Source organism: Phacochoerus africanus, chromosome 4 (genome assembly GCF_016906955.1).
Source record: "Phacochoerus africanus isolate WHEZ1 chromosome 4, ROS_Pafr_v1, whole genome shotgun sequence".
NCBI lineage: Eukaryota > Metazoa > Chordata > Mammalia > Artiodactyla > Suidae > Phacochoerus > Phacochoerus africanus.
The window spans coordinates 76,408,679-76,430,687 of record NC_062547.1 but is presented as its reverse complement, the minus strand read 5'-3'; the positions used below and the strand labels follow the sequence as shown (position 1 = coordinate 76,430,687).

General features: G+C 56.2%; 1 protein-coding gene across 1 annotated transcript; it reads right to left on the bottom strand.

The window, feature by feature from the left end:
- Positions 1-4,151: 4,151 nt before the first annotated feature.
- Positions 4,152-20,691, bottom strand: LINGO3 (leucine rich repeat and Ig domain containing 3). Its single transcript, XM_047777623.1, has 2 exons — positions 20,652-20,691; positions 4,152-8,188 (listed from the first exon to the last, which is right to left on the bottom strand). The coding sequence occupies exon 2, from the start codon at positions 8,140-8,142 to the stop codon at positions 6,364-6,366; it is 1,779 nt and encodes a 592-aa protein (XP_047633579.1). The 5' UTR covers positions 8,143-8,188; positions 20,652-20,691; the 3' UTR covers positions 4,152-6,363.
- Between the last annotated feature and the right edge of the window lie 1,318 nt (positions 20,692-22,009).

The following is a 22,009-nucleotide window of genomic DNA, read 5'->3' as shown; positions in this document are numbered from 1 at the left end:
CAATTTGATCCCTCGCCTGGGAACTTCCATATGCCACAGGTGGAGCCCTAAAAACCAAAAAAAAAAAAAAGAAAAAAACATTTGAGATAGATTTACCATACTGGAGAATTCCCTGGTGGATCAGTAGGTTAAGGATCCATCGTTGTCACTGCAGCAGATCAGGTGGCTGCAGTGGCACAGGTTTGATCCCTGCCCTGGAAACTTCCACATGTTGGCAGGTGTGACCAAAAAGAATTACCATACATGGAAAATCAAGAATGGTAAAAACCTGGGAAAACCAGGCAGTGTGAAATTCTAGCTTAAGCACACAGTGTCCAAACTGTTTGGGGAGTTCCATTTGTGGCACAGCAGAAACGAATCCGACTAGGAACATGAGATTGTGGGTTCGATCCCTGGCCTCGCTCAGTGGGTTAAGGATCTGGCATTGCTATGAGCTGAAATGTAGGTTGCAGACGTGGCTCGGATCTGGCATTGCTGTGGCTGTGGCTATGGCTGTGGCATAGGCTGGCAGCTGTAGCTCCGATTAGACCCCCAGCCTGGGAACCTCCATATGTAGCAGGTGTGGCCCTAAAAAGCAAAAACAAAAAAACAAAAAAACCACTGTTTGGGGGCCTAAGGATCACCCTGCTGGGCTGCTGTCAGGAAAGACAACCTAGCTGCAAACACAGCCCCTCCCCCACTGTAATGACGACCCAAGAAATCACTGCAGATGCAGACATTTTTGCTTTGTAGTTTGAGCATCTTTCACGCTCAGGTTCTTCCTTGGCCCCCTCTCATTTCCCTCAAGGGCAGTGAGTCCAGAGAGGGCTGTAGTCCACACAGGATCACACAGCAGGTCCAGGCTGGGCTGGGGGGCATTCACGGGCTGTTGCTGGATGACCCTGGGCGTGGGAAAGGAGACAGACTTGCCTCATGGAGTCCTCCAAGTGGGTGTCCTCCTGCGTTTTGGGCGACACTCCCAGCGTTTCCAGAATGAGGGTCCGTAACTTGATTCAATATTTTTTCTTTCCCAGCACTCAGCTTCTGTAATTCACAGAATTTATACTCTCTGTCCTTAGTCCATGAGGCTGCCTATGATTTTGGTGGACTTCAAAATCATGCAATGGGAGGATGGTGGGCTTGAGAAAGAGTCTGCAAATTATACCGGACAAGGATTCCACAATTCCTGGGCTGTTCTGTGTGGAAGAGAAGGGACCAGAGGTGCTAAGGAAGTGGCCTCTGCTCAAACTCTTGCCAACTATGAATTCTTTTTAATTTTTTCTCTTTAAGGCCACACCTGAGGCATATGGAGGTTCCAGGCTAGGGGTCAAATTAGAGCTGCAGCTGCTGGCCTACACCACATCCACAACAATGCCAGATTCCAGCCGCGTCTGCCATCTACACCACAGCTCACGGCAAGGCTGGATCCTTAATCCACTGAGCAAGGCCAGGGATTGAACCCTCATCCTCATGGATCCTAGTCAGGTTCATTAATCACTGAGCCACGAAAGGAACTCCTTAATGTAATATATATATATATATTTTTTTCTTTTGTATTTTGTCTTCTTAGGGCCACAACCCCAAGGCATATGGAGGTTCCCAGGCTAGGGGGTCCAATCAGAGCTGAAGCCGCTGGCCTATACCACAGCTCACGGCAATGCCGGATCCTTAACCCACTGAGCAAAGCCAGGGATCGATTGAACCCGCGTCTTCATGAATGCTAGTCAAGTTCACTAACTGCTGAGCCACAGTGGGAACTCTTTATGTTTTTTAAAAATCTTATTTGCAAACTATGGCCCCTGGGCTGACTGGCTGTTTTTGTAAATAAAGTTTTATTGGAACCAGGGCCAGGATTAGGGTGTTGAGAGTGAGGAAGGGTCATGCCAGGGCAAGGTGGATCCTGTCTTTATTCAAAAGGCTTTGGGACTTCTCTAGTGTCTCATTGGGTTAAGGATCCAGCAGTTGTCACTGCTGTGGCTTGGGTCACTGCTGTGCTGTGGGCTCTATCCCTGGCTTCTGCATGCCATGGGTGAGGCCAAAAAAATTTTAAAAAGGTTGATATTTTATCCATTGTGAACTTGGAGCATGAACTGATATCATTTATAGAATATTGGTCTTTTTATTCCTTCCTTTTTTTTAGGGCCACACTCAAGGCATATGGAAGTTTCTAGGCTAGAGATCAAACTGTAGCTGCAGTTGCCCACCTATGCCACAGCCACAGCAACACCAGATCCAAGCTGCATCTGAAACCTACACCACAGCTCATGGCAACCCTGGATCCTTAACCCAGTCAACAAGGCCAGAGATTGAACCGGAGACCTCATGGTTACTAGCCAGGTTACAAAACGTTAACTCCCTAGAATCCTGATCTCGATGACTGCGTTCTGGGCACCCCTTTACATTTTGTGCCCCAGGTCAGTGCCTACTCACCTCACCCTGGGCTGGAATGGGGGTTAGGGAGAGGGGCCAGGCAGGGACAAGTGATGACATCCCAGGGGACTTCTCCACCCGGGACGGGTAGGGTCGCGGGCAGCCGGTGGTGGGGACCTCCTGCCTGCCTCAAGATGGCCCTCCTGGAGAGGTGGGGGGCCCTCTATGGGGGAGGAGAGCAGAGTTACCAGCTGACATCTCCTCCGCGACCCCCAGAGCCCCAGTGGACAGCCCTCCTCCGAGGCCACAAAATGGGGACCGCTCACCTCATCTCACCCCAAACAGCGGTGCCTGTATCGTCCCCGCCTGGCCACCCCCTACCTTAGGGGGGCACGTGGAGTTCCAGCCCCTAAAGACGTTCATCCAGAACCTGTGAGTGTTACACGGCGGGGCAGGGGAAGGGGGGAAGTAAGGTGCTGATTGATTAGATGAGGATGGGGAGGACCCTGGATTCCCCAGGGGCCCAGTGGTGTCACAAGTTCCTCGTAAGAGGAAGGCGGGGGTCAGAGGCAGAGAGAGATGGGAGATGCCTCACTGCTAGCTGTGAGGATTGAGGAAGGGGCTGTGAGGCAGGGATGCAGCACCTCCAGAAGCTGGGAAAGGAGGAAGTGACTTCCCTGGAGCCTCCAGAGGAGCCGGCTGCTGATGTGTTTTAGACTTTTGAGCTCCAGAGTTGCTGAACAATCCACAATCTCAGTTGTTGTAAGCCACTAAGTTTGTTACAGCAGCCATAGGAAGCTCATAAGTTGTTCCCTGCATAAAAGAGGACCATAACCCTCTAATTATAGATGAACACAGGGCACAGAGAGGGGCAGTGACTTCCCCCAGGCCCCATAGCATGGAGGACACAGACCCTTCTGAGGGGCCCCGCCTTGGGGGCTTCTGGCCACCAACAGGACAGGTCCCCCTTCAGCTGCCCTTGGCCACCCAAGGAAAGAGGACCTCTCAGCTGCATCCCAAGAATAAGACAGGGTTCAGAGAATCCTGGATCTTGTACCTGATCTGAACCAGGGACTCAGGCAGCCCTGTGGATGGCGAAACCAAGCCACATGAGACAATCTTTCACCTGCTTTTGCTGCAGGAGGAATAGGGGAAAGGAGGCTCCAAAGGGTTGCCCACAGCCCTCAACATGTCCCTACCCTGCATCTGTCTCCTGTGGGGCAGGAAGGAAGCTTCCTCTCATGTTTCAATAGGGAAACCAAGGCATGGAGAGTGACCCTGGGACTGCCCTTGGCCATGGCTGATGGCCTTGCCTTGGTCTACTTCCTTCCAGAAAGAGCACAGGCCTTCAGAGGCAGTGGGAAAGCGTGGTTCTGCACCTTGTTTCTCCTTTCTTCCCTGCTGCTGGCTCTGTCCCTGGAAAGAGCCTGGGGCCAGAGTTTCCCTGACAGCCCAGTTCACACCCTGCCTCTCCTTGGTTGGGCACTCTGGGCAGCCGCTAACCCTCCCTTTGCCTATATGTAAAATGGGATCCTAACAGGACCCAGCTCACAGTGTCATCATCTGCATAAAAGGAGTTAAGATAGGCAGCATGGGAACAGCACTGGGAACAGCATGGGTACCTGAAGTGTGGCCTCTAATGTTATCACATGGGTCATTCTCCATGACTTGGGGCATTCAGCTTTGGGGCTGAAGCAAGTAGCTCCCTCAGGGAGCCCAGCAGCCCCTACTTCTCCCCCCACTTCTCCCAGGGGAATTTTTGTTTTAAACGCTGACATTTGTTATTAAATTGGTTTCATTTTTATTGGATTCAAATCAAACACAGCAGGGTAGGGGCTTGGGGGGCTTGGTTCGTTTTGGGACGGGGCAGCAGAAGGGGCTGGGAGATCCCAATTCATGACGTTCTCTAAGTCCTAACACTGCTAAGACCTCTCTCCCATCTGGATGATGCTAAAGGCACTTGGATGTCATTTTGAGGGGCCCTCTGGGTTGTCAGGGCAACCAAGGTCAGGAGGATGTTCAGGGGAAAAAACTAGTCCATTCTGTTCGATGCAGGTAGAGTACAGGACTGCTGGACATCCCCTTTGGTCCTCACTCACATCCTGCTGTGAATGGGGCTGGGGAGTCCCCACCCCTGGCTGACTGCGGTCAGCCCCGTTGGCCCATGTGCCCATTGTGGGGACAGGACCAAGGCTCTCGATGTTTCCAGCTCAGGGAGAATAGCCAGTGTCCCCTTTCCAATTTTGTATGACTCCTTTGCTCAAAACTTCCAGGGTTGACAGCTTTCCCTCTGGCTCATCTCAGAAAATTCTCAAGGGACCCAGACTCCCAGTCAATCACCAAGCTTTACCCTCAGACCCATTTTATAGACACGGATATCAATGGTCCAGGTGATCCTTAGTCACCAACTAAAATTATACGACTGGGCAGGAGCGGAGCTGGCTTTGAGCCTTCCTATGATATGAGGTCCTTGAGAATCCTGTCTAATCTCCTGGTCAGAACCAAGCTCCCTTCCAGCCCAGCTCTGGCCCCACAATATTTTCTGTGTCCTTCCCCCCTGGTGATGCCCTAACTGTGGTCTGGCCGAGGTAGAGAGTCGGGGCAAAGACCAGGCTGGGGGAGGCAGGGTCATGGATGGTCCCATCTGGTGTCTGAATACTTCTGCAAAACCTCAGCTCCTGCTTGCATACCCTCAGTGACAGGGTACTCACTATCTGTAGAGCAACAGGGCCATGATCTTGTGGAAGCTCTTTCACCTGAGGTAAAATCTGTCTGTGATCCCCTACTCTTTGGCCCTAGATCGGCCTCAAAGGTGCAGAGACAAAGCTGTCTCTGTCACCTTCTCCCAATGACCCAGGTCCAGGCCTCTCTGTACCTTGACCTCCTGTCCTGCCCTTGCTCCCCATCACTGCCCCTGCCATGCACAATACAGGGACCTGGAGAACCATCCATGCTCTGGTCTCCTTCTGGAGGTGAGCAGTGGGCCACAGGGCTGGACAGGGATGGGTCAGACTCAGGACTGAAGATCACTCCAACTGCCTGCTGAAGAGGGACACCGTGGAAGTTATGCTCCTGGGCCAGGGGCCAGGACAGCTGTCCCTCCTGTGTGGTGAGGGCTTGGGGAGCAAGTGGCAGCTGGAAGGGCTGGTGGGAGGAGCTGGGGAAATGGCTTCTCCTAGTGAGCCAGCAGGTCCTGGGGAGAGGGAGTCTGGAAGCAGGGGCCTGGGTCAGCGGGTCAGGGACCATCCTGTGTGCTGGACCCCTTCAGGGTGGGCCTGATCTGCTCGGTGAGACCCTAGCCCAGCCCCTGAGATCTGTCCCAAGATGGCCAGCTGAGCGGGGCCTGGTGTGAGCTGACTGTGTGGTGTGAGCTGGGTGTGTCACAGGTGTGAGCTGCCTGTCCCGGGGGTGGGTTGTGCTCTCCCGTGAGCCTTGCGTACTTGCAGTGATCTCTGGAGCTCAGGGCACCTTCCTAGTGTCAGCTGGGTGTGAGGTGTGTGTGTGTGTGTTCCACTCTGGGGCTGTGTGTCTGGTGGTATGTCCCAGAGTTGCATAAGTGTGTGCTGTGTGTGTGGGGGGGCATCCAGGTGTGAATGGTGCAGGCTTTCACGAGCCCTGGCCTGGGGGCAGGCAGCCTTCCGTGGAATCCCAGGTGTAGACCATCTCCACCAGGTGTGAGCTGTTTATGGTGAGGCCCCTGAGTCTCTGAGACCCACCCACCCCCACTCTGCTCAGAGAACACACCAGGGGCAGGAAGACAGGGTGAAACCCTTACAAAATACTTGAGAAACTCTGCAAAAGATGCATCCTGATGAAAAAAACAGTCCTGTGGTTGGGTCTCTACAAAAAAGGGGAAGTTCTGCTAGGAGCCGGCTTGTGGCCGCCCCCTATGGGAAATGCATAGGTGGTCATGGTCGGCACACGGCCAGCAATGGGCTGGCATGGACATGGACAGAGACGCAGCCTCCAGCCCAGGCCCAGCAGCCGGGGTCCGGGAAGCTGTCCGGGGGCCGCTCAGATCATCTTCATGTTGAACTTGCGGGCGCCGCCCTGGCCCGCGGCCGCGGCCGGCCCGTCCACCTTACGGAAGGAGTACTCCACGGAGAAGTTGTTCTTGTGCTGCCCGCGGCCACGGCTCCACACGAAGAGCAGCAGGAAGCAGAAGAGGACGACGCCCAGGAAGGTGATGCAGCCCATGGCGGTGGACACCAGAATGGTGGTGAGGTCCAGCGGGAAGCGCATAGCCGCCTGCGTGTCGTTGCGGCCCTCACCCAGGGTCCGGTTGGTGGCCGGCTCAGGTTGCACGCTCAGTGTGGCGAAGTAGGTGTCGTTGCCACCCGCGTTGCTGGCCACACACGTGTAAGTGCCGCTGTCCCCGGGCTGCGCATCCCGGATCTGCAGCGTGCCGCCCGGCAGCACGCGCGCCCGGCCGGCACTGGTGGCGGTCACCGCGCGGTGCCGTGGCGTCACCCAGGCCACGGTGGGAGCTGGCTCGCCTTCGGCGCGGCACTGGAAGCGTACGTCGTCGCCCGCGGCCGCCGTGACGTGCTGCAGCCGCCGCTCGCGGATCTTGGGCTTGCGGCACACGAAGTACTCGAAGAGCACTGAGTCTGGCAGGTTGCGCAGCGCATCGCCACGGACCTCGGCTGGGGTGGCGCAGGCGGGCAGGCGGCCGTCAAAGTTGAGGGTCTTGCGGCGCTGTACGATCCAGAGCAGGCGGCAGTCGCAGGCCAGCGGGTTCCCGTCCACACGCAGCGTCTCCAGCGTGTTGACAGAGTGGAAGGTGCTCTCCTCTAGCGTGGACAGCAGGTTGTTGGAGAGGTTGAGCAGGCGTATCTGCCGAAGCCCCAGGAAGGCCTGCGGCTCCACCACCGCCAGTAGAGCTCCAGCCAGGTGCAGCTCGCGCAGGCGCACCAGGTCACGGAAGGATCCGCGCGGCACCGTGCTGATGGGGTTGTGCGACAGATTGAGGCAGGTGAGGTGGGCCTGGTGGCGCAGGGCGGCAGCTGGCACGGCGGTGATGTTGGTGTGAGTGACCGATAGCGAGGACAGGTTGAGACCCCGCAGGCTGCCGGCGGCCACCTCCTCCAGCAGTGGCCAGTTGTCGATCTCCAGGTGCAGTAGCCCCGGGAGCCTCTGGAAGTTTTGGTCCTCCAGGGCGGCGATAGCCAGGTGCCGCAGCCGCAGGGCGCCCAGGCCCCGCAGGTGGCCCAGCGACTCGCCCGACAGCGCCGTCAGGTTGCAACGCTCCAGGGTCAGCTCCTCGAGGGCCAGCAGCCCCGCGAAGGCCCGGCGTGAGATGAACACCAGGTCGTTGTCGCCCACCTCCAGCCGGCGGAGGCTGCGCAGGTCCTGGAAGGTGTAGTCCAGGAGGATGACCAATTTGTTCTCACTCAGGTCCAGCAGCGTAAGGTTATCCAGGCGCGTGAAGACGCCAGGCGGGATGAGCTTGAGCAGGTTGCCGCGGAGGCGCAGCTCGCGCAGGCGGGGCAGGTTGGCGAAGGCGCCGGGTTCCACGTGCGCGATCACGTTGTCGCTCAGGTCCAGCTCCTCCAGCAGCGGCAGGGCGGCCAGGTCGCCCGGGTTCAGGCAGCGGATGCGGTTGCGGCTGAGCTCCAGGAGGCGTGTCTCGGCCGGGATGCCGTCAGGCACAGCGGTCAGTCGGCGCCGGGGACAGGCCACCGCACGCGTCTGCGCTGTGCACTCACAGCGGGCCGGGCAGCCCCCGGCCGGGGGCGGGGCTGCAGGCAGGAGCAGGAGCTGCAGGCTCAGGACACACAGCCAGCAGGTCATGGTGCGGAGCCTGGGCCTAGGGCCACACCACCATCCTTGTGGGCACCTGGGGGAGAGGGCAGCGTTAGCAACTACATCCCGTCATCCTGCCACCCCACCCCCACATCCCATTCTAGCAGTGTGCTCAAGAAGCGTTTATCCACTTTGGGACCTGTGATCTCTCTCCTGGGGGCCTCTACCCAAGGACGGTGAAAGGAAGCAGCATGAATGGATGATCAGGTGATCAGGTCCATGGAGGAAATGACTTCAGACCGGGACAGGTGACATTTGAGCTGAGACACTGCACTGGGTTGAATTGTGTTCCCCCAAAAGATATGTCCAAGTCCTAACCCCAGTATGTGGGAAGGGGGCCTCATTTGGAAATAGCATCTTTGCAGATGTGATGGGTTGAGATGAAGTTATATTGGATCAGAGTGGTCCTAAATCCAATGACCAATGGGTTTATAACAAAAGGGACATTTGGATTCACAAGTAGATGCACACAGAAGGAATAGGCATGCGAAGACAGAGGTAGAATGATGTGTCTACAAGCCCAGGGGACCCCAGAAGCTGAGAGAGTCAGGAAAGACCCTCTCTTGAAGCCTTCAGAAGGAACACGGCCCTGAGACTCCTAGATTTCAGACTTCTGGCCTCTGGAACTGTGAGAACATAGATTTCTGTTGCTTTAAGCCACTCAATTTGTGGTTCTTTGTTTCTGGACATGGGAAGCTAATATAGACCCAAAGAATGATCAGGGAAGGGCTCTTCCCTGATCATTGGATATCGGTGAAAGAGGTTTCAAGCTGGGGCAAAAGCCAATGCAAAGGCCCTGAGGCAGAGTGGCTGGCAAGGCTGGGAGAGGAATGAGTAGGGGTGGGGAGTGGGAGATGCACTGGAAGGTCACAGAAGCTGGATGGTGTGGCGGGGGAGGAGCAGATGCCTGAATGCCTGGGCCTGTGCACCTGCACCTTCTGAGTTGTTCCATTTCTCCTGGCAGTCAGCTGGCTCTCCATCCTCCATCCCTACACTCTGCTGGGCTGCAGCCTAGATCCTGGGTTGAGGTGGGTGGGGGTGGGGAGGGAATAGCCAGATGGCAGCTGGAGGTGCTGCTCCCTTGGCCAGGAAGCTATTCTCAGCATCTTAGCAGCCGAAGCCCCCAGGCAACCCCCGACTTTCCTGGGCACATCCCTGCTCTCTTTTTCCTCCCTGTTCCCATAGGTCTGGGTTAGCGGGGACCCAGACTGTAGATCTTTATTTGCTAAACATCTGCGGGCCCAGCTCCTGCCTTCCTGGGCCCTTTTGGGAGTTTTAGGTGAGAGCAAACACACACAGAGCCTTGAGTAAAGGCCGGCTTAATGCTAGAGATGAATCCTGTGTAACTGAGGGGTGAATTTGTACTTTACTGGTGTCATCAGGTTAAGATGAGTTCACAGGGGAGTAGTGTGGGTATCCTTATAAAAGGGCACATTCAGATGCAGATACTCAGGGAAGGTGGCCATTTGACAACAGGTCTATGAGCTAAGGGACACCAAAGACAGCCGGTAACAGCCAAGAGCTAGAGGAAGCACAGAAGGACCCACCCCTTGAATCTCTGGAGGGAGCACAGCCCTGATGACACCTTGATTTCAGATGTCTGGCCACCAGAACAGAGAGAATACATTTCTATTGTTATATATATCCATGCATATCCATACATATTTTTTTTCTTCTTGCCTGTGCCAAAGGCACATGGATGTTCCTGGACCAGAGATCAAACCCACGCCACAGCTGTAACCAGAGCCACAGAAGTGACAACACCAGATCCTTAACTACTGAGCCACCAGGAAACTCCAAAATTCTGTTGTTTTGAGCAACTCTGTGGTATTTTGTTATGGCAGCTTCAGACACTAATACAAGACCTAAATGGTGAGTTCCCTGGTGGCTCAGTGGGTTAAGGATCCAGCATCACTGCTGTGATACAGGTTCCATCCCTGGCCCAGGAAATTTTGCATGCCACGGGCCTGGCCAAAAAAACAAAAACAAAAACAAAAACCTAAATGAGTATCCATAGATCTGTGAGGAAAATTCACACAGGGGAGCAGAGCAGCCTGAACAAGGAGGTTTGCTGCAGTGTCGTTTGGAACAGCAAAAAACTGGAACTAACCTAGATATCCATCAAGAGGGAATGAGTTGAATAAACTGTGGTCTTTGTCTGCTGTGGAATAGTAGAATACAGGGAGAACCTTGTATGTACCAAGGAAGAAAGACAGTGGAGATGCCATTATATGAGGGGGAAAAAACCCAGAACTAATCTTAGTATCCATCAACAGGGATTGGTTAAATAAATTGCATTGTGCCTGTTATGGGATTAAGAAGGCTCATATGTACTTAATAGAGAAAGAAAGCTGAGGTATAGTTATATGGAGGAAAAAGTGGAGCTAACCTAAATGCCCATCAATAGGGGATCAAAGAAGCCATAATCCCTGGTTATCATGGAATGCTGGGAGATTTCAGTATACCCACAAGGAAAGATGACTGAGTTTCATGGGAGACTGGGGGCCGGGCTAGGGGGGAATCAAGTTTGCCATACAATCACAGACAACACAATCCTATTCGTGGGGGAAAACAAATAAAGTAAATAAATAAAACAGAAACACCTGGGAACTCCCACGCCCTGTGGCACAGCACTGTGAGTGGTGGGAAAGGAGTGGCCGAGGCACCCTGGGTCTCTAGGAGGTCAATGTCTTAGCTCCCTGCCCCCCGCTGGGGAGGCCATCGGGGAGGCAGAGAGCAGAAGTGAGAGGCATCTGGCTTTGCCCTCCCACTGCAGCTGTCCTTAATCCAGACCTGGGCATAGCAGGGAACGTAATCTTTCCCTGAGGCAAACTCCCTTTCCAGGCTCTTTTTCTAGGTCATTCTCTCCCATATGGTTGCCCTGGACAACATGCAGGGAGGCTGTGTCCCAGGAGCCACGGAAGAGCCATACCGACAGTCCCCTGTCCAGCTGCCTCTTGGGCCTTAGCAACTTTCTCCCTTAAACTGGCTTGGAGTCACTCCCAGGTCATTGTCCAGCCAGGGCTGCTCCTGGTGGTCCAGGGGTAACTGTTCATAACCAGGGCTCGGGGACAGCTCCTCAGCAGCCTGCTGTGGTGGAGCTGGGCCCTCCCTGGTGCTGCCCCAAGAAGGAAATGGATGTACCATTCAGGTCCCCAGACAGACTCCTTGTTGGGGGAGCTGCCTGATTTGTTTTTCCTATGGTAGAGAACTTCAGGCCCCCATCCCCTCCTCCCCCCACCACTCTGCTCTAGCTCCTCCAGCTTCCTCCTCATTCCTCTAACACACCAGGTGTGGTCCTGCCCCAGGGCCTTTGCATGTGCTGGGCAACACCTAGACCACTAGTTCCCCCTTGTTCACTCCTCGACTTTATGGGGGTCTCACCCCCAATGTCACTTCCCTGGTGGCTCTCTTCCCTAAAGTCCCCCCACTCCAGTCTCTCTGAAAGGCCATTTAAACCCCTGTTCAAAGCTGTTTCTCTTCCTGGACTGGAAACAACACCCTCATCATCCAAATGGCAAATGCCACAACAGCTGCTGCTCTGGGCCAGCCCTGTGCTAAGGCTCCACCTGGATAGTTCCATTTAATTCCCACCATAACCTCATGGCGGGGGGGTGTCCCCAAGTCACCCCTACTTTACAGAGGGAAACACTGAGGCTCAAAGCTCAGGCTCACACGGCGCGTCAGAGGTAGCAGGGGACAGTCCCAGGGTGAAGTTGGGTGACAACCCTGTAACACTTGCTCATCTCCTTTCATTTTTTATTATTGTTTTTTCAAACAGAGCCCAGAGATGGTTCTGGCGGTTCCTCCAGCTAGAATTTAAAACAAAATTCTGCTGTTTTTGCTGGACCTGTCTTTATCATCACATGTGGAGACCCTGTAACTCTGGTTTCCCCTCACTGGTTTATTCCCTCCATCAGTCAGTCAACAAACACGAGGCCAGGCATTTTCCACGTGCTTCAGACACAGAGTGCACAAGACAAAGAGGTCAGCTTTCTCAGAGCCAACAGATAACAAAGAAGGTGAGTAAATACACTCTCTTCCAGCTCGGGTGGCCACAATCAGGGAAAAATAAATCCATGAAAAGGATGATGAAGGTGTCAAGAGGATTGCAATGATCTAGTTAATGAGAAGGGACGGAGACTTAGGGAGAAAGGGAGCCTAGCAGATGGGGCAGCGGGACTGAGCAGTCCAGGCAAGGAGGCTGGGGTATGCGCTGCAGAGGAAAGAGGATGTTTTCAAAGCTTAAACTGTTTCTTTTAAGCTGGAAGGTGTTTGTTTTTGTTTTTGTTTTTGCTTTTTTAGGGCTGCACTCGCAGCATATGGAGGTTCCCAGGCTAAGGGTCCAATCAGAGCTACAGCTGCAGGCCTACACCACAGCCACAGCAGTTCAGATCTGAGCTGCGTCTGCGACCTACACACCACAGTTCACAGCAATGCCGGATCCTTAACCCACTGAGCGAGGCCAGGGATTGAACCTGCATCCTAATGGATGCTAGTCAGATTCATTTCTGCTGAGCCACAACGGGAACTCGATAAGCTGGAAGAATTTTTTAAAAACAACTGTCACAGAAGGTGGAAAAGAACAAAGTACTCAGGTGACAAGAGGTCAGGACAGCCAGGGCATAGCTACTTGTGATACAGTCACAGAAAGACTGGCACAGTCCTCTGCTCTGAGGCACTGTGTGACCTCGGAGGAGAGACACGCCCTCTCTGGACCTTGCCTGTCAAAGAGAGTGAGACCTGGGGCATCCTGGGAGCTCTCACACTGTAATTGCTCCTGGGATGAGAGTATGGCTGGTCCTTGGAGCCCAGCAGGGGCGCTCCAGCTGTGACCCAGATCATGACCTCTAACCTCTCCTCCCAGCACAGCCCTGTCATCTCCTCTGCAGGGGGCGGGGGGGGGGGGGGCGGGGCGGAGGCAGCTGGGCACATTGGCAGCTGGAGCTTCTGAAGCCTCCCGCTTAGGGTTCCGGCTTCCCAGGCGGGAAGGTCTGGTTCCAGGCAGGCTAGGGGGCAGAGGGGGAATTGTCTCTGCTTCTAGAAGCCCCACTCAACTCATTCTTCTGCGCTGGGCTGGGAAGCCAGAGAGCTTGCAGGAGGGTGGTCTTGGTAGAGGGCTGGGGGGTGGGAGCAGTACTGAGCCGAGATGCCCGAGTAACCCTCCATCTCTGTCACTCTTGTATGATCGTGGGCTGGGCACCTCGAGCAAGCTGGTCACCCTCTCTGGGACTATCTCCTGGCCTGGAGGCCTGGGCCTTGCAATGGGGTTAGAGCTAGAATCCCAGGTCTGGACTAAGGTAGGGGTCTGGATTCTGGTCCTGCTTCTGTCGTGAAGTTTTTAGGGCATTGGGTCCATTTCCCAAGAGGCAGTGAGAACACCAGTCATGCTCAGTGGTGCGTGGGGCAGGCCCATGGCAATGGCCGTGCATTGGGGCTGGGCTGGATGATCAAATGAGGCTGAATGGGAGTTCCCGTTGTGGTTCAGCAGAAATGAATCTGACTAGTATCCATGAGGATGTAGGTTTGATCCCTGGCCTCACTCAGTGAGTTAAGGATCCGGCATTGCTGTGAGCTGTGGTGTGGGTCGCAGACACAGCTTGGATCCTGCGTGGCCTTTGCTATGGTGTAAGCTGGCAGCTCTGATTCAACCCCTAGCCTGGGAACCTCCATATGCCGCGGTGCTGTCCTAAAAAGCAAAAAAAAAAAAAAGAAAAGAAAAAAAATGAGGCCCAGTGGACAGGCTGATGTTGGTTCTATACCTTTCTTTCTCTGCCCCTTCCCTCTTCCTTGAGGTCATGGCCTTGGGGGAGATGACACCCACAGGGACATCAAAGTCCCCACCTGCCTTTCTTCACCCCAGCAGGAACCTGCTACCCTCCTGGGGCCTCGCGTCCTGTCCGCCCAGGACTAAAGACCATCTGTTTGCTGCTGGCTGCTGATCTTGTGCCTCTCCTGAGCACCAGCCCTGGGGGCCCAGCCATCTCCCCGACATCTGCAGGAGGCCCTGCAGTGTCCCAGCCTTACCGCTCCCCTGGCAGTGCCTCACTTACACCCCCAGCCAATCTGTCACAGGTGCTGTCAGCTCCACCTCCAAATATATCCCAGATCCACCTCGCTGTGCATCTCTGCCACTGCCAGGCCAGCGCCAACCCCCCACCAGCACAGGCTCCTGCTCACACCCTGGCATTCAACAGACACCCCTCATCCTGCTGGCCTCAGTGTTCCCACCTGCAGAATGGGTCTGGAGATGTATGAGGGTCCCTTGTCACCACTGATCTTTGGGGCTGGAGCACTCTCTGCAGGGAAGGGCTATCTATCCTGGGTGCTATGGGGGGTGGAGCAGCCTCCCCGGCCCCGCCCACTTGATGCCAGAAGTTCTTCCCGCCCCCTGCGCCGTTGTGACAACCACAGATGTCCCCAGACATTGCCCAAATCCTCTGGGGGCAGGATCACTGGGTAAGAGCCCTGTTGTTGAGGTTGTTGGGCACAGAGCAGGAGGAAACAGGCTGGTTATCAGCTTGTGTTATGGACGGGGCAGGAGAGGCCCAGAGAGGGAAGGGCCACACAGCAGGAGATAAGCAGATGTAAGGCTCAAACATAGGACTCATCCCCTATTCTCCATGGCTCTCCCAGGGTTGGGTTGGGAGAGCCTGTCCTTCATGGAACCCCAGCTTCTGCCAGCTCTGCAGACCCAGGAGCCTGCCCTGGGCCAGTGGGGCTGAACTGTGAGACCCTGGATCTGCCCTTGACAGAGCCTCAAGGTTAGCAGGCAGGTGGCTTATGGATGAGGCTTGGGGGCTTGGCGCTTCCTGGGCTATAGGTATAGCCATGTTGGGGGTGGGTCCCCACTGTGGCTGCTGATGCCGGAAAACTCCCTCCTCATGTGGACTGAGCCTTTCCCATGCTGAGCATAGGGCAGACCAGACCCCAGAGTCCCCAGACCCCCTACAGCACCAGGGCTGCCTGCCCCCATTTTTCAGATGGGGGAGCTAGTGGCTGAGAACCTTCCCGTTTCTTCTCCCTGTGAGGGGCAAATCCCACAGGGGCAGGGCTGCCCCAGCTCAGTCTAGGAGAATGGGTGTCAATCCCCACAGACAGAGTCTCAACAGCCACAGTGGCAGCCACAGCAGCTTCAGCAGGGTGGCCATGGTCACTGTGGGTGGGAGGTGGGGGCTGACCTGTGTGTGGAATCCTGCTCCCCAGCTACATTCGAGGGGGCCAGGCCCTGCTCAGGACCTGGGGATGCAGTGGCACCCAGCCTTCCTCAGCGCACTGCTATCCCATTTCAAATGTCCAGTGCTTTTTACTACTTCCACAGATATGGGCAACCATCACTTCTATCTAATTCTAGAACATTCCATCACCCTAAAAAGAAGTCCCATTCCCATCAGCAGCCGCTCGCATCCCCTCCCCAACCCCTGACAACCAGGAACCCACTCTCTGCATCTGTGGCTGTGTCTCTGTGTCGGCGGATGTGCCTGTGCTGAATGTTTCCCACCCATGGAGTCACATATTGTATGTCCCTCTGTGTCTGCTTCTCTCACTGAGCATTGAGTCGGGTTGGTGAGCAGGCAAGACACAGCTAGGAAATAGATCATTTGGGGAAAGCGGGGGTCTGCTGTGGTCTGATGCTGTGTCCAGCGTGGCTGGGAAGGCCTGTCTGAGCTGAGACCTGATAGGTGGGCAGGAGCGAGCCAGGGGAAAGTCCTGGAAATGGTGCTTTGGGTGGAAGGACCCGCCAGGGCAAAGGCCTTGGGGTGCAAGTAGGCTGGTGCTTGGAGGGCAGGCAGAGGAGTGGCTGGGGGTTCAGGGTGCACCTGCATTTGGGGCTGGGAGTTGGATTGGCGAGGGCAGAACCAAGCAGGGTGTTGATTCTGAGAGCGATGGGGGGATTCTGAGTATGAGCATGACGAACCTGAGTTGGAGTTTGAAGCTGAGTCTGGTTTTGTGTGGTCTGCCCCCGTCACCCTACATCATCTGAGCCTGCAAACTTGGGTCTCCTGCCTGGACAGTGATGTTGTGAGGGCGGGGACCACATTAGTCCTTTCTCTACCCCCAGCCACCAGCAAGCACAGATCTGGGTGCTCTGGGGGCCCAAGAATATCCAGTGAGGGAGTTCCCTGGTGGCCTAGCAGTTAAGGACTTGGCATTGTCACTGCTGTGTGGCTCAGGTCACTGCTATGGCACAGGTTTGATCTCTGGCCTGAGAACTTCCACATGTTGCAGGTGAAGCCAAAAAAAAAAAAAAGAAAGAAAGAAAGAAAGAAAGAAACCAAAACAGTGAATGAAGCAGAGAATCTGGGAAACTTCAGTGCCAGGACAAGGACTCCCTGGTCCTCATTAAAACCCACCCGACTGCCTTGGAAGAGACTTTTAACCCCTTGAGCCTCAGTTTCCTCATCTGCAAAAGAGACTGACATGACTAACAACCAGCCCCAGCTGACGAAGGGGCAGGTGAGAAGTCAGCAGAATGGTACTTTATAAGCTGGGATCCTTCCAGAAAAGTCTCCACTGGGTGCTGGCTAGGGTCAGGCACCCTGAGTCCCAGGCCTCATTTTGCTCTCAGCCAAGCTGTCACCTCATCTATTTATTTATTTATTACTTATTATCTATTATTTTTAGGGCTGCACCTGTGGCATATGGAAGTTCCCAGGCTAGGGGTAGAATAAGGCTGCAGTTGCTGGCTCACATCACAGCCACAGCAACTTGGGATCTGAGCTGCGTCTGTGACCTACACCACAGCTCACGGCAACACTGGGTCCTTAACCCACTGAGGGAGGCCAGGGATCGAACCTGCATCTGCATGGATGCTAGTGGGATTTGTTTCTGCTGTGCCACAATGGGAACTCCATTCATTCATTTATTCATTCGTTCAACAAGCATTTAACAGGCATCTTCTGTGTGCCAGGCGCTATTCTAGTTCTTGAGAGAAATAGCTTTGAACAATACAGACAGAATCTCTGCCACTCATCTATGGATGATAAACAGAAGAAAGAGGTAAAACAGAGGCTGTATGTGGGCAATGCTAAGGGAAAAAGAACAGGGGAGGTGGGGTCTGGGGTCCACAGAACAATGGCCCCTCCAAAGATACCCATGTCCTGATCCCTGGAACCTAATTTATGTGGCAAAGGAGGATGAAATTAAGGATGTTGTTCAGTTCTCCCTGAGATACAGGTGACTCTGGATTTGCCGGGGAGCCCAGTGTTATCACCAGGTCCTCATAACAGGGAGGCAGGAGGGTCAGAGGCAGAGAGAGGGGAGATGCCTCGCTGCTGGCTGTGAGGATGGAGGACGGGGCCGAGAGCCAGGGATGTGGTGCCTCCAGAAGCTGGAAAAGGCAGGAACCGACTCCGGAAGGACCAGCCCCGCCCACACCTGGATTTTAGCCCAGAGGCCCCATTCGGCCTCTGACCTCAGGGCTGTGAGATCATCAGGGTGTGTGGTGTGAAGCACTAGGTTTGTGGCCATTGGTGGAGACTCATGCAGGGTCTTTGCAGTCTTGAAGCAGCAGTGGGCAGAGGCCTCCATAGAGCTGTTTGCCTGCTCTGGGGGCTGGAAGGCAGAGGGGCCGAGCGCCCTGCAGGGTTTGTATTCAGCATCAGCTGAGAGCAGGGACCCACCTATGCAGGGCAGGGGCCCAACATCTGACCATCCAGGCAGGACCTGGGAAAGGAAACCTCTCTTCCCCTTCTCCCCAGGCAGCTCTGGACTAATTTGCATAAAGTTCTTCACCCGAGGGGCTGGGGCTGCTGGGGAGGGGCGGGGTGACGCCTTGCTGGAGCAGAGGCGGTCCAGCCCCAGGGCTCCTGGCCTGCTAGCAAGGCCCTCTTTCCCTCCTGGCCAGGCCCCAACCCCACCCCACCCCCCATTCCCCCATCTATTCTGAGCACACTTTCTTCCTCACAGGCCGCATGGGACTCTGCCTCCCGTCCCCTCCCAGGGCAGGGGATGCTGAACAGTCCTTTGGGCAAGGCTGAGCCAGGCCCCCCGGGGGTGCAGCAGCTGAACCCACAAGGAGGCTGTAGGGTGGGGAACAGATGCTGGCAGCTGGGCCCACATCCCCCACCACAGCTGGTCTGGAAGGAGCCAGGTAGCGTGGTTTGGCAGGACCCCAAACGCTCCCCATTCGAGCTTCTAGACAGACTTTTGAGGTGGGGCCCAGCCACAAGAACCCCCCATCTGCAGAGGCCTGCTTTTGGGGACACACTATGACCCCTTCAAGACTGGTGTGTCCTGCGTCCTAGATCTGGGCCCTCCAGGGACTTTCATCCGTGACAATTCATTAAGTCCTAATTAGCCTCCGTCTGCCGTTAGCCCTCTTAATCCTTTGGGGGCTGGGGGCCTCCTGACCCACTTTCCTTGCCAGCCTGAGCAGGGGAGCCTTGACTGTCCTCTTTGCAGGAGAGGCCTCTAGGTCCAGAGCCATGTTCCGAATGCCCATGGCTGCTCAGGCGCTAGCCTGGCCCAGCCCTGAGGGTGGGAATAATGAAGTCCCCTTGAAGAAAAAGAGTCTGAGGATAAGAGTGGTCCCTGGCTCGCCTCGCATCACTCAGCTTAAGAGTCAACATTTGAACCGGGGTCCAATGCCAGCTCCCTTCTGCTGAATTCCAGAGCCCCCGACTAGGGAGGGCAGCTGGAGAGCCCTCTTCAGAGGCCTGGGATTGACATGTGGTGGTGGGCGGCTTGCCCGGGTGAGCCCACCTGGGGCAAGCTTTGCTTGGTGAGTTCTTCCGAGAGGCGCTCTACCTGCTGACTAGGTGGTGACTCAGGGGTGCCCAAGAATGACAGCATTGTGGGAAGAGAAGTCAAGCTGATGCCTCAGATCGGCTTTATATTCCCACTCAGCAAGGCACCTGCAGATCCTGGGCGTAATGTGGGGGTGGCTGGGAGCAGCCCCCTCCATTCTACAGATGAACACTGAGGCTGAGGGGTGCAAGGCCAAGCTGCTGTCACAACGGTGAGGATGCTGATGCCTGCCCCACACCAACCCAGCATCCATCTCAAGCAGCACCAGGCCTGGGGCGAATGCTCCTCGAGTGATGACATCCCATGTTGATGTCCCTTTCTAATTTGGAGCTCAGAGGGGACTGTTCTTTGCCGGAAGTCACTAGCTGGGACAGAGAATGGAGAAGCAGAGAACAGAGGAAGGCTGGCTTTAGCCCTTCTGAGCCCTCACCCCATGGTTGGGTGGCCTCTTCTCATCACCCCAGGCCATCTGGGGACAGTGGAGGGGCGGCACTGGGGGTGGGGTGGGGTTACAGGGTAGGCCCATGGGTCTTCCAGCTTGGATCCTGTCTCAGATGGCTCAGAGGGAAATGGAGCATGGCAGTCCAACGGCCCCAGACCTCTCCCTGCCTGCACGCACCTGGTCTCCATCGGCCTCATCCAGAGACCCTTTTTCCTCCACCTTCAGGCACTCGTACCCCAAACCCTTTCCCAGCCTCCATACCCCCTCCAGGGAGCCCTCCTGGGTTGCTCCAGGTTTCATTGCCCTGCCTTCCCTGAAAGTATCCCCCGCCGCACACACATATCAAGCCCCAGATGGTCCCTCTGTCTGCTGCCATGGTGCCGCAGACACCCCCCTCCCCACGCCCCCACCAGAAACAAGAGGTTCTCAACCATCTCTGCACAAACATGGATTCCCCAGGGGCTGCTGCTTGTTTAGAATGTGGGCTCGCGGGCACAAACCTCAGAAGTCCTGATTCCTCAGAGCTGGGGCCTGGGGTACCTGTGCTGTTAGTGCCTAGGGCACATGTTGAAAAAAATCAGTTGTAAGGCAGTCTTAAAATTAAGGAACTGGTCATTTCCTGCACCCAGATCAAGGCACAAGGTGCTGTCTCCCCCACCTCAACTTGTTGAATGGGGCTCAGTGGCCTCCCAGGCCAGGCCCTAGAGTCCCTGGGGGACACTCAGGCCCAGACTCAGAGGATGGAGAGAAGCCCCGCCATCCTTGTTGCTGCTTGGACTCAGGCCCAAGGTGCAGGGGGCTCAGCGCTGCACCCCCAATCTCTCTCACCCGGCTGTCCCTGGCCCCAGGGATGCAGCAGGTCCAGGTGTGGACCCCAAACGCTTCCTTCACCTCACTGACAGCTCGGCACCCCCAAGGCTGGACCAGACCCCGGTGGCGGGTAGAAGAGAAAGGCTCAGGGTTGACGCTTGCATCCCCACCGTCCCCCATCACTAGACCCAGCCAATACCCCCTTCTTCCTCCCCACGGAGGGGGGACGCATCTCCCCCAGGCGTCCTCACTGCCCCAGAGAGACGCCCACCTGGCTCCCCTCTCCTCGGCGCTCCAGGGGAGGGACAGGGGGACCACATCATGGGCAGCAGCCCCCCAAAGTTTCCAGGGGGAGCTCTGGGGGCCTGGCGAGAAGCAATGCCCCCAGAAGGGGCGCGCAGGAAGAGTGCCCCCCGGGCGAGGAAGGGGGAGGCCGCGAGCGCAGGCTGCGGGGCGCAGGCGGAAAGGGGTAGCCAGGCCCGGCGCGGCCACTCACCTGGGCGGCTCCGCCGCGGACACGGCGCGGGCTGCGGCGCGGGGGCCGCCCGGAGCCAACACGAGCCACCACCGCCGCCGCCTCCCGGGTCCGCCGTGCGCGCCCCCGGCGGCGCGTGCCCGCCGCCGCCCGCCCCGGCGCGACGGGCTGCGCTCGGCCATGCGCGCGGCCGGTTGGCTGGGGTGCGCGGCTCCCGGGCCGCAGGTGTGCGGGGCTGCGGGGCGCGATGACACGTGCGCGCAGGTGCCGGATGCGCGCCAGAGCGGCGGGCGGGGGAGGGGAGTCCAGGCCCCCGGAGCGCTTGCGGTTCGTGCGCACCCGCCCTCATTGGCGCGAGTGAGGACCCCCGTGGCTATGGCCTTGGTGGGCCTGAAGAGGCTGAGGTGCAGGAAGGAGGGGCTCGGCATCTGTGCCCCTTTGGGACCTGTCCCCTCCTCGATGCCCGCTGTCCAGGCCCCCACAACCTGGCACCTGGACATCGGTCCCAGCCTCTTCTGTTCCAGCCAGCCCTCTAGGCCCATTCCCCACAGGGGCCCAAAGGGTGCTACACTGTTGACCTCCAGAACTGACTATAGCTCCCTGTTTCTCTCCAGATCATGTCTACACTTGGTGTATGTTTCTGGATCTTCCCTACCCATGCCTTTCTCCCACCCTCCGCCTCACTCCTTCCCAGTGCTGCTCCCCAGCTCCTCCTCAAATGTGCCAGGCTCCTGCCTGTCTCAGGGCCTCCACCCTTCCCTTCCCTCTGCCTAGAATGCCTTTCCCTTCATCCTTTTTGGCTGGTTTGGAATCACTTGTGTTTATCTGCCCGGCATGCCGCAGTGTGCAGAGTACTCAGTGGACCTTTGTGGGAAGAATGGCTCTTTCACTTTTATATACAGTGGTGGTTTGGGAGCCCTGGGAACCCCCATGCTTGTGAGTCCCAAGATAGGAGGGGGGGCCACCTCATCCGATAAAAAGCATCTTGGGAGTTCCCTGGTGGCTCAGAGTTAAGGATCTGGCCTGTCACTGCAGTTGTTTGGGTCACTGCTGTGGTGTGGGTTAGGTTCCTGGCCCAGGAAATTCCACATGCCGGGGTGCAGCCACAAAAAAGAAAAAAAGGCATCTCATCAGAGCAGATGTCCTATTATCACTAAATGTTGAGTGAAAAGGCTGAGGTATTGTGGTTCTTGAGGGTAGACAGTCCAGAGCAGAAGGGGGACCAGAACTGGAATGTCCGGATCCCCAGGACAAGGCAAGCCCAGCATCGGCCCCGTAGGGAGTTCACCCTCTGGAGTCTGATGTGGGAGGCAGGATGTCACTGCAGTGTGGGGTGAGGGTATTAGTAGCAGAGGACAGCCGGGGGGGGGGGGAATCCA

Bases quoted from the DNA above. Each gene is read 5' to 3' on its own strand.
- LINGO3 (XM_047777623.1), bottom strand. From the start codon at position 8,142: ATGACCTGCTGGCTGTGTGTCCTGAGCCTGCAGCTCCTGCTCCTGCCT.